Source organism: Micropterus salmoides, unplaced genomic scaffold (genome assembly GCF_014851395.1).
Source record: "Micropterus salmoides isolate LMB-PRFRI ecotype aquatic unplaced genomic scaffold, ASM1485139v1 Ms_hic_scaffold_6, whole genome shotgun sequence".
In the NCBI taxonomy this organism is placed as follows: domain Eukaryota; kingdom Metazoa; phylum Chordata; class Actinopteri; order Centrarchiformes; family Centrarchidae; genus Micropterus; species Micropterus salmoides.
This window is the reverse complement of record NW_024044348.1, coordinates 2,388,713-2,405,615: the sequence shown is the minus strand read 5'-3', so window position 1 is coordinate 2,405,615 and position 16,903 is coordinate 2,388,713. Positions and strand designations below refer to the sequence as shown.

Below are 16,903 nucleotides of genomic sequence, written 5' to 3'. Positions count from 1 at the left end.
TTTTATAAAATTATTGTTTTTATTGCCCCAAATTATTTGGGCTCATCTCCGGTGGGGATGAGACTGAGCGTCTGGTGACCTGGTGCAGCCAGAACCACCTGGAGCTCAACGCTCTGAAGACTGTGGATTTTAGAAAGAGTCCGGCCCCACCCTCCCCCATCATCCTGCGTGACTCCACGGTCGCCACTGTGGACTTTTTCAGCTTCCAGGACCTCAATGGGCAAAACCATGATGGTGCACTTCTACACCGCCATCACTGAGTCCCCATCCTCACCTCCTCCATCACCATCTGGTTCCTGCTGCTACTGCAGGGACAGCGGCAGGCTGCAGCGTCTCAGACGCTCTGCAGAGAAGGTGATCGGCCGCAATCTTCCATCTCTTCTGGACCTGTACGCCTCCAGGACCAGTACCCCTCCAGGACCTGTACGCCTCCAGGACCAGTATCGCTCCAGGACCTGAACTGCTCCATGACCTGTAACCCTCCAGGACCAGTACTGCTCCATGTCCTGTAACCCTCCAGGACCTGTACGCCTCCAGGACCAGTTTTGCTCCAGGACCTGTACCCCTCCAGGACCTGTACCCCTGCAGGACCTGTAACCCTCCAGGACCTGTACCCCTCCAGGACCTGAACCCCTCCAGGACCTGAACCCCTGCAGGACCAGTAACCCTCCAGGACCAGTACCGCTCCAGGACCAGTACCCCTCCAGGACCTGAACCTCTCCAGGACTCTCACTCCCTTCTGAGGCTGCGGGCCATCAGGACCAGAACCTCACGCCACATACTGGCCACACGTTCCTTATTATTCTATTATTATTTTCTGACCATGTTCTGTTCAATGTTTACAGGAAACCCTGTGACGTGTTTGACAGCAGGGGGCGGTACCGCTGCGGGTGGACGCACAGGAGGAAGGAGGAGGAGAAGAACCCGGACGTGGTTTGTCAACACCGCCTCTGGAGAACTAACTTTCTGACGCACCGTGACGTTACAACCCGGTTTAATGAGTTAACGCGTTTCTCTGATAAACCGCTGTTATTCAGAACCGGATCCAACATGGCGGCGGTGGACGTGGAGGACGAGAGCATCCTGGCGTCGATCTTTAAGGACAGCTTCCCGGACAGCAGGAGGGACAACCCGGACTTCGCGGCCTACCTGTCCGAGCTGAGCTCCTTCGGGCTGGACAAGCTGGTCCGGGAGCCGGAGCGTCTGGCGGAGGAGCGGGCCCAGATCCTGCAGCAGACCCGGGAACTGGCCTTCTCCAACTACCAGACCTTCATCCGGACCGCAGACTGCACCGAGCACATCTACCGGGACTTCGGCCGGGTGGAGGGCAGCGTGTCCCGGCTGCTGGACAAGCTGCCCGGCTTCGGGGAGAGATGCAGGTGGGTGCTGCTGGTGAACAGGTTCAATAAGGCGACAGTTAAATTGTTTAATTGTAAACATTAATTATTGTTGATGAGCGCCAGATACATTTAATCTGTGGGTTTATTGTGATAATAACCAGACATCATTTACAGAACAGTTTATCAAAATGTTGTTGTTTTTTCATGGATTTATTCAGAATATACCACATAAGGAAAAAAAAATAGGAGGATAAAAGATTTTGTTTACTTGCTTTTCGAGAATAAAGTTAAAATTTCGAGATTAAAGAGACATTATTGTCTCATTTGGACTTTATTCTTTCATGAAGGCTTTTTAAGGTAACTTTTAGATTTAAGGGGGAAACTACCTGGCAAAGAGCTCCAGGTTCAATAGTTGGTTATTAGTGTTTTTGCAGATCTGTTTTATTACTGAACTGAAATAAATTAATGGGGCATTAAAGCAACACCTGCATGACTGCCTGATTTTGAGGCCCCCTCACATTCTGCAGTGCATTTGTTTTAAATTTGCATCTTGGAGAATGGAAACCGCAGCAACAAGACGATAGTCTGGTTTCACCTTTAAGTTAAAGTCCACTTCCTCTCATCTCGCCGGAGTCTTGCTCTGACAGCTCTGAACATGGACCACCTGCCGAGCGTGATCAGGTCTCTCTAAAGATGTCGGCTCAACAGTCTCTGACTTCAGTTGTTTGGCCAACATGAGTCCCATTTTGTCCAGACTGGACCTTTAGGAGCAGCCTTAAGTCCAAGGTGGACCAACATGGCTCCTGTCCCGGCTCTCTTTCCTCTCCTCTGAGCGATCACCACGCCGTGGTACCTGGTCCAGTTGATCTTGTTCCCATACTTCTTTTTTTGTCTTTGTCTAAACTGAATATCTTGAGACAGCGGGGACCCAGTTAAATGTTTCCAGGGGCCCACTGAGTATCTGGGAACCATGAATTAGTTTGCCATGTTACAAGTTAAACAGGAGCACAGAACTGTGTTCAGGACGTTACCTCTGTGACCGAGGTGGAGGGGACACCAGGGCTCAGATTAGAGGTGTGACGACACTAAACTCACGAGACGTGATGATCCACGATATTGGATTCATGAGAACGAGACGAGAAGATAGTTTAACACTCTATTCAGTGCTGGGGGTCCTCTCATAGAAAATTTTCAGCATTAAACACCTAATTTTCAGCAATCTGCACCAATTTTTGGTGAAAATGTTTTTATTTCTGTAAAGGGAAACACAAAATTTAGGCCGCAGGTAACAATTCAAACTCTTAAGTCAGTGCAGCTCTCGGCCATTCTGTGCTGCTTTCAGATCTGTCTCTCCTGTAGATCAACTATCATCCCTGGTGTGTCATGAGTTAGTCTTCCCCTCCGGAAAGCCAAAAAGAAACTGTGTCAGGAAGAAGTTACTGATCAGTGCACAAGTCATCAAGTCAATTTATAATAAGTATCTTGTTTTTGTTTTTTTAGCTTTTCATTTCTTAGTTTACATTTTTTTTGTTGTTTTTTTTCCAGAACACTTTTAACTATTTATGCTTTCAAAAGTGACGGCCGTGTCTCAAGGGTCCCCAGTGTAAATGACACCTATCTCTGTGACAGTCAACTTCAAATAGAAGCTCTAGACCAGGGGCCCCTTAACCCCCTCAGGCCCCTCGTTTCTGTGCCCGGTAGGCCCGTTCGGTAATCCATCCATGGACGCAAAACACGCCAAGACTGAGATTCCCAATCTGGTCCCAGAATAAGTCGAATGTGCTTTGAGTGTGAAACTATAGGTGTTTGTGTTCAGGGGGTTCATGAAGGAGGCGGAGGAGATCGGGGTCAGTCGCCGGATGAACAGCCTCACGCTGAACCGTCACACCGAGATCCTGGAGATCCTGGAGATCCCTCAGCTCATGGACACCTGCGTCCGCAATGGCTACTACGAGGAGGCTCTGGAGCTGGCGGCGTACGTCAAGAGGCTGGAGAGGAAGCACTCCTCGCTCCTAGTCATCCAGGTGAGTCCAGGTCCACCTGAGAAAGTGTTGTTATAAAGATGAAAACTTAGAGGTGACAGAAAATTAAGAGAGTGTCATCTGCATGGAAACTGAACATCTTTGAGTTTTGGAATTTTGAAGACGTCACCCTGAGCATTTTATGAACTCAGTAATTAATAGACATAAAGAATTATATAAATAAAATGATGAAAATAATTATCAGTTGCAGCCGTAGAAGGAAAAAAAAAAGATCCGAAGCTCTTGTTGCTGCTTGACGTCGTCAGACATTTAGTTTTGTTCAACCAACAGTCCAAAACCCAAAGATTCAGTTTACTCAGACGTTGGAAAAGCTTCCACCAGAGAATGTTTTTTACGGTTTTAACTTGAAAAATAAAATTATCAATCGATTATCAACAGTTGCAGATAAATTTTATGTTGACGCACTGATTAATCGACCAATCACAGCTGATCTGAGACGTCTTGTATCCTCAGAGTATCGTGCGTGAAGTGCGTCAGTCGACTCAGCTGATGCTCAACCAGCTGCTGCAGCAACTGCGCAGCAACTCGCAGCTTCCTGTCTGCCTGCGCGTGATTGGCTACCTGCGGAGGATGGACGTGTTCACGGAGGCGGAGCTGCGGGTAAAGTTCCTGCAGGCGCGCGGCACCTGGCTGCACTCCATCCTCGCCGCCATCCCTGAAGACGACCCCTACTTCCACATTACCAAAACCATCGAGGCCTGCAGAGTCCACCTCTTCGACATCATCACCCAGTACAGAGCCATCTTCTCTGACGAGGACCCGCTGGTGCTCCCCGCCAGCGGACAGATCGCAGTGAACGAGGGCGCCATTTTCCACGGCTGGGTGGTGCATAAGGTGTCTGAGTTCCTGGAGACTTTAGACAGGGACCTGCAGCGGGGCGTGGGGGGCCGTCTGGACTCCCTGCTGGGTCAGTGCATGTACTTTGGCCTGTCCTTCAGCAGGGTTGGGGCGGACTTCCGCGGGCAGCTGGCGCCCATGTTCCAGCGCGTGGCGGCGGAGACGTTCCGCAAAGCCGTGCAGGAGGCGGTGGAGAAGTTCCAGGAGGACATGAACCTGTACATGCTCACCTCCCTGCCCTCGGTGCTGGGAGCGACCATCCCCCCCGTGGCCCCCGGCACCCAGCCCGGCACCCTGCAGCCCCCGATGATGCTGCTGGACTTCCAGCCGCTGGCCTGGTTCCTCAACAACATCCTGACCGCCTTCAACGACCTCAGACTCTGCTGCCCCGTCGGACTGGCTCGTGACGTCACCACGTGTCTCGAAGACGGCCTCAAGATGGTGAGATAGGAAGTAAACAAGTTCCTGTCAGGTGACCAGGCATATCTGTACCGGTGTGTTGAGTGTCGCCTCTCTTGTTTCCTGTCAGGTGACCCGTCAGATTCTGGTGTTCCACCGGGCGGAGGAGTCGGCCTTCAGCAGCAGGGAGAAGGAGCTGTTCCTTCAGTTCTGCTGTTCGTACGCTGACGACCTGCTGCCGTTCCTCAACCGCTGTCTGCAGGTCCTGTTTCCTCCGGCTCAGATCGCTCTCATTCTGGGTGAGGATCCTGGTTGTTTCTCTCTCTGTTCTTTATTTTCCTCAAAACACTAATGGTTACAGCGATCTGGAGCCACACACAAACAGAATCCAGACCTCAACTTAAACCTCAGGCCGAGGTCCAGTTTGATTTAGAGGGTCTCATAAAGCAACATGTTCGGATAATATTTTCAGTTCTTCAGTCTCTTATCCCACATTAATATCACATCAAAACACAGTTTTAATCAGAGGGAGACAGTCTGTTTATATTTATAGTGAACTTTCTGATCAGCAGATGTCTGTACAGATTCCTTCTTTTAGCTCAATAATCTAAATCCAGATTATCCTCTGGACCCCTCTGGTGCTCAGTACAGCTGACAGCAGAACCTAAAGACCGAGACCTCGGTCTGTTCCGTGGGTATATTATTAGACGGAGGCCAAACCCAAAGATGGCGCATATTCAGAGAATTGCTCACCCGGCACATACGGCAGAAATGAAAACTTCCATGTTTATTGGGGGCGGGGGGGGGATACGCTGCAGCCTGACACAACTGGGAGAAATCCAGGATTTGACAAAGAAATGGCTGCGAAAACCGACCAATGTTAAATATTAAACTAACTTCACCCCGGCTTCCATACACGATGGCGTTGTGACGCAGCTGCATTTGTCACCGTCTTCCACTTGTTGGATCTCCGTTAGCTAGAAAAACGAGTCATGTTGTCCCAAGTATTGGATCTCGTAACAAGTGTGAACTTGTAGTTTTAGAGAAGAGCTGTGTGCAATTTGTCATTGAGCTAATTGAGTCTTTATAAAACTACATATTACAGGTCTATCGTTCTATTCTTTCAAAAACGTGACCTGATAAGTCGTATGATCTGCAGACTCAGGGGTCTTCTGGACCTCCATCAGACCAGAAGCTGAGGAGCCTTAAACATTACTTTCAGGAGTTTCTCTGAACTCTAACTGAAGATGTTTTACGAAACACGGCAGCAGTTTGCTGTGACATTAGTAGATTTTCCTGCTCCATCCAGAGCATAAATCCTAATGAGTAGGACTGAACGATTTTGGAAACTCATCTAATTGTGATATTTTTTTTAAACAATATGCAATTATTTTTTAATAATTGACATAAGGGAATAAAATTCAGCTAATTTAGGCACCATTTAATGTAATAATGTTGTCATTCAATGTTCGATATATTTACACAAAAACATTACATGCATGATTGCATGAACAAAAAGGACCCGTGTCTTTCAGTACATGACAATTACTCCACTTTACTTAACAACCAGGTATTTCAATTAAAGATGCACGATCGATCCGGTTTTATTACTGTATAAGTCAGCCATGATAAAATGGGTTGAATTATGAGCAATGGTGGAGAAGTAGTATCAAATTATAATAATTTCAGAGCAAGATAATTTGAGTCAAGTCACGTTATTAAATAATATAATATTAACAGGTAGGAATAACTACAGACCAGAAGATAAACAAGTTCAACAGAGTATTATAACATTATAGTAAGTGCTCATTACAAAACCCACAATTCTACCTCAAATTAATGAGTCCTTCTCGTTTTAATCTCCACGAGTCCATATCTCAACAAAAACCTCTTTTCTGGATCCCAGCAAGAAAAAACCTCAAGTTTGAGGTTTAATTCAGAAGTTGGCCAACGGAAGAAAACCAAGTGACGCTTCTCACGTCTAATAGACAAGCTCTGTAACTCTCCGACAACACCGGAGTCCCCCCGTAGTCGTCCGATGGTGCTGGTTAGCAGCGAACTGTAACTCGGGACAGACTGGGTCTCTTTCAGACTTGCGAGTTAGGTTTGAAACGCCGTTTCACAGATATTCCCCTGACCTGACTGGTGTCTTTCTGTTTTGCATTTTACCCACGGGTGGTGGGTACTAATTTTATTCCCTGTTTGACACTAAAGCTTCTGTCAATCCTGCAGACATTGTACAACAACTCACGGTGCAGCATAACCAAGTTGATGCTCCCTCTGCAGACGGCTTTACTTCCGTGTGTCATGTGACCATAATCGCAAATGCAATTAATGGTTCAGACCTACTAATGAGTATAGTGACCCAGAACCTTTGTAGTACCACAGGATGAGAAAAGAGAAAATGTATTCATCAAATTAGTTTTAGCCCCACAGCTGGTAGGAAGAAATCATCATCTGTATGTTCTTTACGTCCCAACACTGGTCGGCCACAGAGTTAAACATAAAGGCGTGCTTGAACCTGTTCTGTTGTTCTGCAGGTGTTCCTCCGACTCAGCTGCACAGGTACGGCAGTTTGGGCTGCATCGACCTCCCCGCAGTCCTCGAGCCTCTGCAGTTTGTGCTTCCACCAAGGGAGGTGCTACAGCCAGTACCAGATGTCGACATCGCCAGCGAACTGGGCAGCCTGACATTTGAGACACAACTCAAAGAACCAGTATCGGATCCTGACGTCACCGTGGAGGCAGGACGTCCAGACCCGGCGTCAACCCGGTCCGGCCTTATAGACTCTGAGCCGAGCGCTGAACTGACGGAGCTGAAGTCTGAGGAACGAGACGAAGAGTCGCTACAGGACGAAGACTTCTCTTTGGAGTAATAAGTTGATGGTGACTCTGGGATCTGGTGATGGATGCGTCTTATTTTGTGGACATTTAAATAATAAATTGAAATTCCTCTCCTTCGCTGCTCCGACCCTTAATTCAAGGTTTAGGACGGTCACTGTTGTCTGAGGCAAAATCAACAGAAATGGATCAAACCACAGCAGCAGGAGATCACCTGTGTGTTCGTCTACACAGGAAGCATTTCAGTTTAATCGTGATTTCAAGTCTGTTTATTTCCATTTTACACTACAGTGATTAACGCAGGTGAGGTAAAGCAAGATATTTTCTCTCACTCACCTTTTCAAGTGCCTTCGTTGATGCAGGTTGTAGTCCCAAACAAGTGTTCACATTCCAGTCAAAGAAACAGCGCTTTAAAAAGACTGACTGTGTTCAGACCAAAGAGCTCCAGGTGTGTTTAGCCTAGCTTAGCACAAAGACTGCAAGCAGGGGGAACTGCTAGCCTAGTTACACGAAGAGGAAAAACAACTGCAAAAAAACTCCTATTTTCTTTTTTAAGATCTAGATTGAAGGATAATCTGAGAATCAAATGTGTTTATGTAAGAGGGGTAATATTTAAATAAAGTGATTCAATAAAAAGACAATCTGCAACAGCTGAAGTGGATTTTAACATTTATTTGGGAAGAATATAGATACATTATATTGATACGTCAACATTCAAAGCTGATTTAACAAAGTCTCGTCTGTTGAAAATCTTTTGAGGGAGAAAATGCTGGTTTTGTATTTTAAGGACTGTTTCTGCATGTTTGACCTAGAGTTTGGAAAGCAGACTACACTCTGTAAGGTCCTTTAAATTTAATGTCAAATAACTCAGATGATGCGTTTTTATGTGTCCAAATCCAAAAGCTCTCACTTCTTCTTGACAAACTTCTTGTGAGTGGCGTTGGGGTTGGCTCGTCTCCTTCCACCCCCACTCTGGCCGTCTCTGATCTGCAGGTTGGCCGCTCGACTGTAGATGTCATTCTCGCAAAAAGGTGACGCTCCGGCCACGTAGTCCGGGTTGAAGACGTCGGTCTTCTGACGAGCTTTGCGGGAGAGTCTCTGCTGGGGGGCACGCTGGTCCTCCACCAGCTGGGGGTTGTTGCCGTGTTTCCCTCCCTGAGGCAGAGGCAGCGAGTGCTGAAACACACCACACAGAGGGGGTCAATAAGGCCAAAAAACACCACACAGAGGGGGTCAATAAGGCCAAAAAACACCACACAGAGGGGGTCAATAAGGCCGAAAAACACCACACAGAGAGGGTCAATAAGGCTGAAAAACACCACACAGAGAGGGTCAATAAGGCCGAAACACACACAGAGAGGGTCAATAAGGCCGAAAAACACCACACAGAGAGGGTCAATAAGGCTGAAAAACACCACACAGAGAGGGTCAATAAGGCCGAAACACACCACACACAGGGGTCAATGAGGCCGAAACACACCACACAGAGGGGTCAATGAGGCCGAAACACGCCACACAGAGGGGTCAATGAGGCCGAAAAACATCACACGGGGGGGGGTCAATAAGGCCGAAACACGCCACACAGAGGGGTCAATAAGGCCGAAACACAGGGGTCAATAAGGCCGAAACACGCCCCACAGAGGGGTCAATGAGGCCGAAACACACCACACAGAGGGGTCAATGAGGCCGAAACACGCCACACAGAGGGGTCAATGAGGCCGAAACACGCCACACAGAGGGGTCAATGAGGCCGAAACACGCCACACAGAGGGGTCAATAAGGCCGAAACACAGGGGTCAATAAGGCTGAAACACGCCCCACAGAGGGGTCAATGAGGCCGAAACACACCACACAGAAGGGTCAATAAGGCCGAAAAACACACAGAGGGGTCAATGAGGCCAAAACACGCCACACAGAGGGGTCAATGAGGCCGAAACACGCCACACAGAGGGGTCAATGAGGCCGAAACATGCCACACAGAGGGGTCAATGAGGCCGAAAAACATCACACGGGGGGGGTCAATAAGGCCGAAACACGCCACACAGAGGGGTCAATAAGGCCGAAACACAGGGGTCAATAAGGCCGAAACACGCCCCACAGAGGGGTCAATGAGGCCGAAACACGCCACACAGAGGGGTCAATAAGGCCGAAACACAGGGGTCAATAAGGCTGAAACACGCCCCACAGAGGGGTCAATGAGGCCGAAACACACCACACAGAAGGGTCAATAAGGCCGGAACACGCCACACAGAGGGGGTCAATAAGGCCGAAACACACCACACAGAGGGGTCAATAAGGCTGAAACACGCCCCACAGAGGGGGTCAATAAGGCCGAAACACACCACACAGAGGGGGTCAATAAGGCCGAAACACACCACACAGAGGGGTCAATAAGGCTGAAACACGCCCCACAGAGGGGGTCAATAAGGCCGAAACACACCACACAGAGGGGTCAATAAGGCTGAAACACGCCACACAGAGGGGTCAATAAGGCTGAAACACGCCACACAGAGGGGGTCAATAAGGCCGAAACACACCACACAGAGGGGGTCAATAAGGCCGAAACACACCACACAGAGGGGTCAATAAGGCTGAAACACGCCACACAGAGGGGGTCAATAAGGCTGAAACACGCCACACAGAGGGGGTCAATAAGGCTGAAACACACCACACAGAGGGGTCAATAAGGCTGAAACACGCCACACAGAGGGGGTCAATAAGGCTGAAACACGCCACACAGAGGGGGTCAATAAGGCCGAAACACAGGGGTCAATAAGGCTGAAACATGCCCCACAGAGGGGTCAATGAGGCCGAAACACGCCACACGGGGGGGGGGGTCAATAAGGCTGAAACACGCCCCACAGAGGGGTGAAAGAGGCGAAAACACAGGGGTCAATAAGGCCGAAAAAACCACCCGGGGGGGGGGTCAATAAGGCCGAAACACACCACACGGGGGGGGGGGGGGTCAATAAGGCTGAAACACGCCCCACAGAGGGTTCAATGAGGCCAAAACACAGGGGTCAATAAGGCCGAAAAACACCACACGGCGGGGGGGGGGGGGGTCAATAAGGCCGAAACACGCCACACAGAGGGGGTCAATAAGGCCGAAAAACACCACACGGGTGGGCGGGGTCAATAAGGCCGAAACACGCCACACGGGTGGGCGGGGTCAATAAGGCCGAAACACAGGGGGTCAATAAGGCCGAAAAACACCACACAGAGGGGTCAATAAGGCCGAAAAACACCACACAGAGGGGTCAATAAGGCCGAAAACACCACACAGAGGGGTCAATAAGGCCGAAAAACACCACACAGAGGGGTCAATAAGGCCGAAAAACACCACACAGAGGGGTCAATAAGGCCGAAAAACGCCACACAGAGGGGTCAATAAGGCCGAAAAACACCACACAGAGGGGGTCAATAAGGCCGAAACACGCCACACAGAGGGGGTCAATAAGGCCGAAACACGCCACACAGAGCGCTCCTGACTACACATGTCCTGGGTGTAAACTCTGAGTGTACATGAGTGTGTGTGCATGTCTCACCCTCAGCCCTCTCGGGTTCAGCACTTTGGGGTTTTTGGAGAAATGCATCTGCACGCTGCCGTCCTCGCTGAGCGTCACCGCCAGCTTCTTCAGCGTCTTGTTTCCACAGTGAGGACAGAACACTTGTTCATGTTGCTCGTCGTCCTGAATTAAAACACGCAGCTTTGAATGCTGATCAACATGTAACAGCGTCTATTTTATTTCACTCAGTTTCACTTCAATAGCAAAATCTCAATTCTTCTGTTTATATTTCACTTTTCATTATTTAAGTTTCTCTTTGAATTTCACATGTACTCACTTAAAGCAGGCGTGACACCTCAGGATGTAGTTCCTCGCCTGTTTGATCACCATCCCGTTAACAGAGAGAACGTGAAGTCCGATCTGAATCAGGACGTTCTGGAAAGATCAGAGAAAAGAGCTGAAATGATTGGCAGAATACCTGCAAGTATTCTAATAACCGTCAAACAGACGGCACTCTGGGAAGCATTTCACCTTTTTATGACATTTATAGACTCAATGATTAATGGTAAAAAATATAAATATATCCATCTTAAATTAAATAACGTTAACAGGATAACTTTAGTGGTGACATCACCGACAGGTTTGTTACCTGCATGGCGAAGTCGGTGGTCAGACACCCGACGATGACATCAGCAGGAGCCGTCCAATCAGCCGACTCCATCTTCACCTGTTTGATGTTACTGGGAGTGATCCAACCACCTCCGTCATCGTCATCCTCCTCCTCCTCCTCGTCTGATTGGTCCTCTGGTTCCTCTGTCTGCCGTGCTGCGTCCAGCCGGCTCTCTGATGGCGAGACGCCGTTCTCTTTCTGCGAACAAGAAGAGGTCAACAGTCAGGCGCTGCTACTGTCAGCCAGTCAGGGCCCAGACCCACAGTTTCTCTACAGTTTAAAGCTGCATCAGGACATTAACGTGCTGTAAACCTGCCGCTTCCACCTTCAGCAGACGCAGACCAGCAAGATCTCACCAGAGTCGTGTTTGTGTCCTGATCCATGCGGAAACTGACTCTTTCTTAAACTCACCAGTAACTCCAGCAGGTCGCTGTCAATAGACGGCAGCGGATCTCTCCAGAAGTGAAAGCTGTCAAACTCGTCACTGCTAGAAGACGGCTGGCAGGTGGTCGTCGGTTTCTGTTTGTTCCTCAAATTCAGAACCTCCACCGGATCCTGAAGAGCAAGAGCTTTTAAGTCAATTTTACTAGCGACCAATCCAGTGCTGTAAAGGTGGAGGCAGAAACCAACGCACAAGTAAAATGTAAACATTCACCGGCCACTTTAATAGGTACACATGTTGTTCACACAAATAGCTAATCAGCCAATCACATGGCAGCAACTCAATGCATTTAGGCACGTAGACGTGGTCAAGACAACGTGCTGAAGGTCAAACTGAGCATCAGAAAGGGGATTTAAGTGACTACTGGGATTTTCACGCAGAACCATCTCCAGGGTTTACAGAGAACGCTCCGAAAAGAGGAAACATCCAGTGAGCTGCTGGAAACGCCTTGTTGATGTCAGACTGGTTCAAGATGACAGGAAGGCAACAGTAACTCAAATAACCACTCGTTACAACCAAGGCATGCAGAATACCATCTCTGAACACAACACTCCAACCTCGAAGCAGACGGGCTACAGCAGCAGAAGACCACAGCGGGGGCCACTCCTGTCAGCTGAGAACAGGAAACTACAAAACTGGACAACAGAAGATTGGAAAAACGTTGCCTGGTCTGATGAGTCTCCATTTCAGCTGCGACCTCCAGGTGGTCGGGTCAGAATGTGGCGTAAACAACATGAAAGCATGGATCCATCCTGCCTCGTGTCGACGGTTTCAGGCTGCTGGTGTGTTAAGGCCTTTTCACACTTCTCTTGAAGGCGGAAGGCGGTCAATAAATAGTAACCATGGCAACGGCTTCTGTATTTCTTCATAGCCTAACGTTAGTCGATTCATATTCCTATAGCTGATAAATCTAGTCATGGAAACGCCGTCCGGTTAATGTCCCGATAACTGTTCAGTGAACACTTTGGGCCCCTCAGTACCAACCGAGCATCGTTTACACACGACAGCCTACCTGGATATTGTTGCTGACCATGTCCAGCACTTTATGACCACAGTGTACCGTTTTCTACTTCCAGCAGGATAATAAGCACCATGTCACAAAGCTCAACCATCTCAAACTGGCTTCTTGAACATGACAATGACTCACCAGATCTCAGTCCAATAGAGTGCCTTTGGTGCAACAGGAGATTCGCATCATGGATGTGCAGCCTTGTTTATATTTAGAAAACAGACTGTAGCCTATAATTAACATGAGTTACTGTTGCGTTATATTTAAATAAATTTGCAGTTATCCTTATGACCTTTTGATCTTTTTACCTGTTGAAGTAAATTTAAATGGCCAATACAGTCTATGTAATGCATTATTCTACTTGCCAGAAAGTGAAATGACTTGATTATATTCATGAGGGTTAGTTATATTTGACAGATTATAACTCACCTAGTACTTTTTACCTCTTAAAATACCTTCAAATGGCCAAACACACACAAACATGCAGTATTCTACTTGCCAGAAAGTGAAGCCTCTACTTATTGACTGAATGGTAGTTTCTGCCTCAAAGTTATTTTTGACAGATTATAAAACGGTAATTGTCCCCCTTTTTATTTCATGTATAATAACATTATATTTTTAATAACATACTGGCCAACAAACCAAAAATGTCCCTGGTTTTAATTTCAGAAAAGCTTAACCACCATGTTTTGTTGCGATGCAGTGAAAAGCCTGACTCTGTGTCAGGGGCGTTTTTAGGATCTTGAAACATTGGGCGCTTAGCCCAGCCCTTAAAACTTCATATCTTCACATAATAATTGACTCAAGCTGTTTTCACTGGTTGCTTTTAAAGGACTTGAAGGCTGGCAATTCTGCCTTCAGATGTTATGATTACTCGTTTGATCGTCCTTGTGGTGAATATTTAAGAACATTTTGATATTTTATGACCTTGCAACTGATTATTTATTTCCATCTTAAATGTGCAATTGTACTACTGCCTGCCTCGGCCAGGACACTCTTGGAAAAAGAGTTTTTCTGGTTTAATAAAAGTATAATAAATCAATTTAAAATCTAAAACTGTAACAGAATATAATGCAGAGCAGCTCTCAGCTTTCAGATATGTTTCTCCTGTAGATCAACTTTTATATCATCACTGCTGAATCAACACACGCAGACGTGACTGACTGAGGTACCTCTTTAAATGTGCATGTGGCACCTTTTTACCTCATCAATAATAAATTAAATCATTAATTCAGTGTTTCAGCAGATTTTCTGCTCATGTTGAAAGTTCTGCACGTTCAGAATCTAACTGGGTTCTCTGACATTTCCAGAATAAAGGATATTTTGAGAGGTCAAACATGATAAATCATCATAAACTTTGGAATCAATCCGCACCGTGTGGACGGGATCCATAGCACGGATTCTGCAACCCGTTGCACCACTACTATCCATGGTAGTGTGGGGATTTAATTCTTGCATGTTTTGTTGTGCAGGATCACAGCCCCTATGTGTCCACATGAGGAAAGGTTAAGATAGGCTATCACAGTTAAAATGTCTAGACTAGGCAACTTGATGAGTTTATTTTTTTAAGTAGCACATTAAAATATTCCTGCAAATGCAGTGAAGAAGCTGATTATCTGTAATTTAGCTATTTATGCAATATTTTCCTTTTTAATCTCCATGAAGGTGTTTATAAGACCCCATTAAAATCACTTTTGCTGCCAAGCCAACATTTGTTATCTTTATTATGCAGCAGCACAGGCTGCCAATAAAACTGATTATTCCTGAAGCATCTAAATAATCTTCACAACGCAAAGAATGATTGTAGCAGTAACACGGAGCAGCTCGTTGTTGAAGCAGGTAAACCTACATATAGAGGAAGCTGTGTAAAACCTAACAGGACTGTTATATCCACCATATTTTCTCTCTCTCTCTCTCTAAACTAAATAACAGCTGGTAGCTGCTGAGTGAAAGATTAGTTTCATGCGACAGTCTGTTTATGGACACCGTCAGATGATCGCTATAAAACAAATAGTAACCGATGTGTATTAAGAAAAGAAACAGGCTGATGTCCAAAGTCAACCAGGACACTTTTAAATATAGCTCAATCAATGCAGTGAGCATCTGACATAGATCTTACAGTGTGTAGTCTTCATTTGTTCTGCAGAGACTAACGATGCTTTTGGAAAGTGAAAGTGTTTCACTTGCCGTTGTTAAAGATTGCATCTGCCCAGCTCTGTCACTGTGTAACGCGCGCACACGGCCTGGATCACAGCTCATTTCGGTTAATGAAGCAAAATGCAGATTACGACTGGTTAGTTATAAAAGGTATGAATGGAAAAATGTAGTGACATTCAGAGTAGTCCTACATTAGATGTACCCACCCCTGCTGCAGACATCATCACTGCTGCCTTCAGCTAGAAGTAACAGCAGCACAAAAAGAAAGTCTGTAATATTGCGGCACTTTGCTGCACTTTTTTCCTCCCTCAACATTTCTACAGGCTACATTCTGTACATTCTGTTTTTTTTAAATCCTCAGATTCGGGGAGAGCGGCTGATTTAAAAGGCGTAAACCCATAGCTGTGTGTTGGGACATGTGGGCTGCCGTCATTATAGAAACAGATCATCAGATTGTGATGTTTACTCCCGCTTCAGCAGTAAAGTCCGGCTTCCCTTCGACACACGCTCCACTACTCACCGGAGCAAATGTCTCGCAAGTGTTGATAGGCTATTACTTGTGAGTGTAACCAATCAGATAGTGCCGTGGGCGGGACATTGAGTGAGACTACAGACAGAGAACTAGCTACATCAGAGCCAAAGTAGCGCATTTTACAATATATTCAACCCTAACAAAACCACGGAGCGCTTCCAGTTGGTCGACTCACCAGTAACTCCAGCAAGTCGCTGTCGATGGACGGCAGCGGCTCTCTCCAGAAGTGGAAGCTGTTAAACTCGTCACTGGCTGCAGGGTCTGACGACGTCTCCGTCTTTGTTGGAGTCTGTCGGACGTTCAAACTGTCCACGGCTTCTGAAGGAGCATCAAGGTACAGACTGGATTTTACTCTTCAATGACAGGTTAAATCAACTTATAGCGACTGCAGATGATCGTCCTTATTCAGAAACGACAGAGCTGGATAAGTCAAACTATCAAGAGAGTTTTACCTTGGAGGGGAAGTGAAATCCTGCGACGTTAAGCGGAGTCTCTGGGTGGCGCTTCGTGCTCTGGACTTTTACCTGAAACACAAACATTTAGTCCCCTGAGATAAAGAGTCAACCTGCCAAGCTCCATCAAAGAGACGCAAATCATACACTGAACAAAATCATACACACTTTTGTTTTTCCCCCCACAAACTCCAAAACGTGCAGTTCCATCACACAGCACGATGCCACAGATGTCACAAGTTTTGAGGGAGCGTGCAATCGGCATGCTGACTGTCCACCAGAGCTGTTGCCCGTGAACTGAATGTTCATAAGCCGTCTCCAAAGGCGTTTCAGAGAATTTGGCAGTACATCCAACCCGGCCTCACAACCGCAGACCACGTGTAACCACATCAGCCAGGACCTCCCATCCAGCATCTTCAGCTCCAAGATGGTCTGAGACGAAGCCACCCGGACAGCTGCTGCAACAATCGGTTTGCATAACCAAAGAATTTCTACACAAACCGCCAGGAACCGTCTCAGGGAAGCTCATCTGCATGCTCGTCGTCCTCGTTGGGGTGTGGACCTGACTGGAACTTCGCACAGCCAGTTGAGGATGGACCAACAATCCCGGCCACAATCAACAACCTGATCACCTCTATGCAAATGAGATGTCTGCACTGCGTGAGGCAAATGGTGGT

The 16,903-nt window shown here is 47.1% G+C and overlaps 2 protein-coding genes across 2 annotated transcripts; one reads left to right on the top strand and one right to left on the bottom strand.

Annotated features, from left to right (window-relative positions):
- The first annotated feature begins 928 nt into the window (after window positions 1-928).
- On the top strand, window positions 929-7,578 carry LOC119890190 (conserved oligomeric Golgi complex subunit 8-like). Its single transcript, XM_038701322.1, has 5 exons — window positions 929-1,379; window positions 3,157-3,364; window positions 3,836-4,660; window positions 4,749-4,917; window positions 7,159-7,578. The coding sequence occupies exons 1-5, from the start codon at window positions 1,051-1,053 to the stop codon at window positions 7,491-7,493; spliced, it is 1,866 nt and encodes a 621-aa protein (XP_038557250.1). The 5' UTR covers window positions 929-1,050; the 3' UTR covers window positions 7,494-7,578.
- A 532-nt stretch (window positions 7,579-8,110) lies between these two features.
- On the bottom strand, window positions 8,111-16,298 carry LOC119890587 (RNA-binding protein NOB1-like; the record flags this gene model as incomplete). Its single annotated transcript, XM_038701916.1, is given in 9 exon segments — window positions 8,111-8,634; window positions 11,004-11,125; window positions 11,128-11,147; window positions 11,302-11,399; window positions 11,614-11,832; window positions 12,046-12,189; window positions 15,950-16,092; window positions 16,188-16,194; window positions 16,227-16,298. Coding segments are annotated over 9 exon segments (1,095 nt in total), but the record flags the coding sequence as incomplete, so codon positions are not given.
- Between the last annotated feature and the right edge of the window lie 605 nt (window positions 16,299-16,903).

Excerpts from the sequence above, each read along its gene's own strand:
- LOC119890190 (XM_038701322.1), top strand. The coding sequence starts at position 1,051 with ATGGCGGCGGTGGACGTGGAGGACGAGAGCATCCTGGCGTCGATCTTT. Across the intron at positions 3,365-3,835 it reads CCTCGCTCCTAGTCATCCAG|AGTATCGTGCGTGAAGTGCG; the intron begins GTGAGTCCAGGT and ends TTGTATCCTCAG. Across the intron at positions 4,661-4,748 it reads TCGAAGACGGCCTCAAGATG|GTGACCCGTCAGATTCTGGT; the intron begins GTGAGATAGGAA and ends GTTTCCTGTCAG.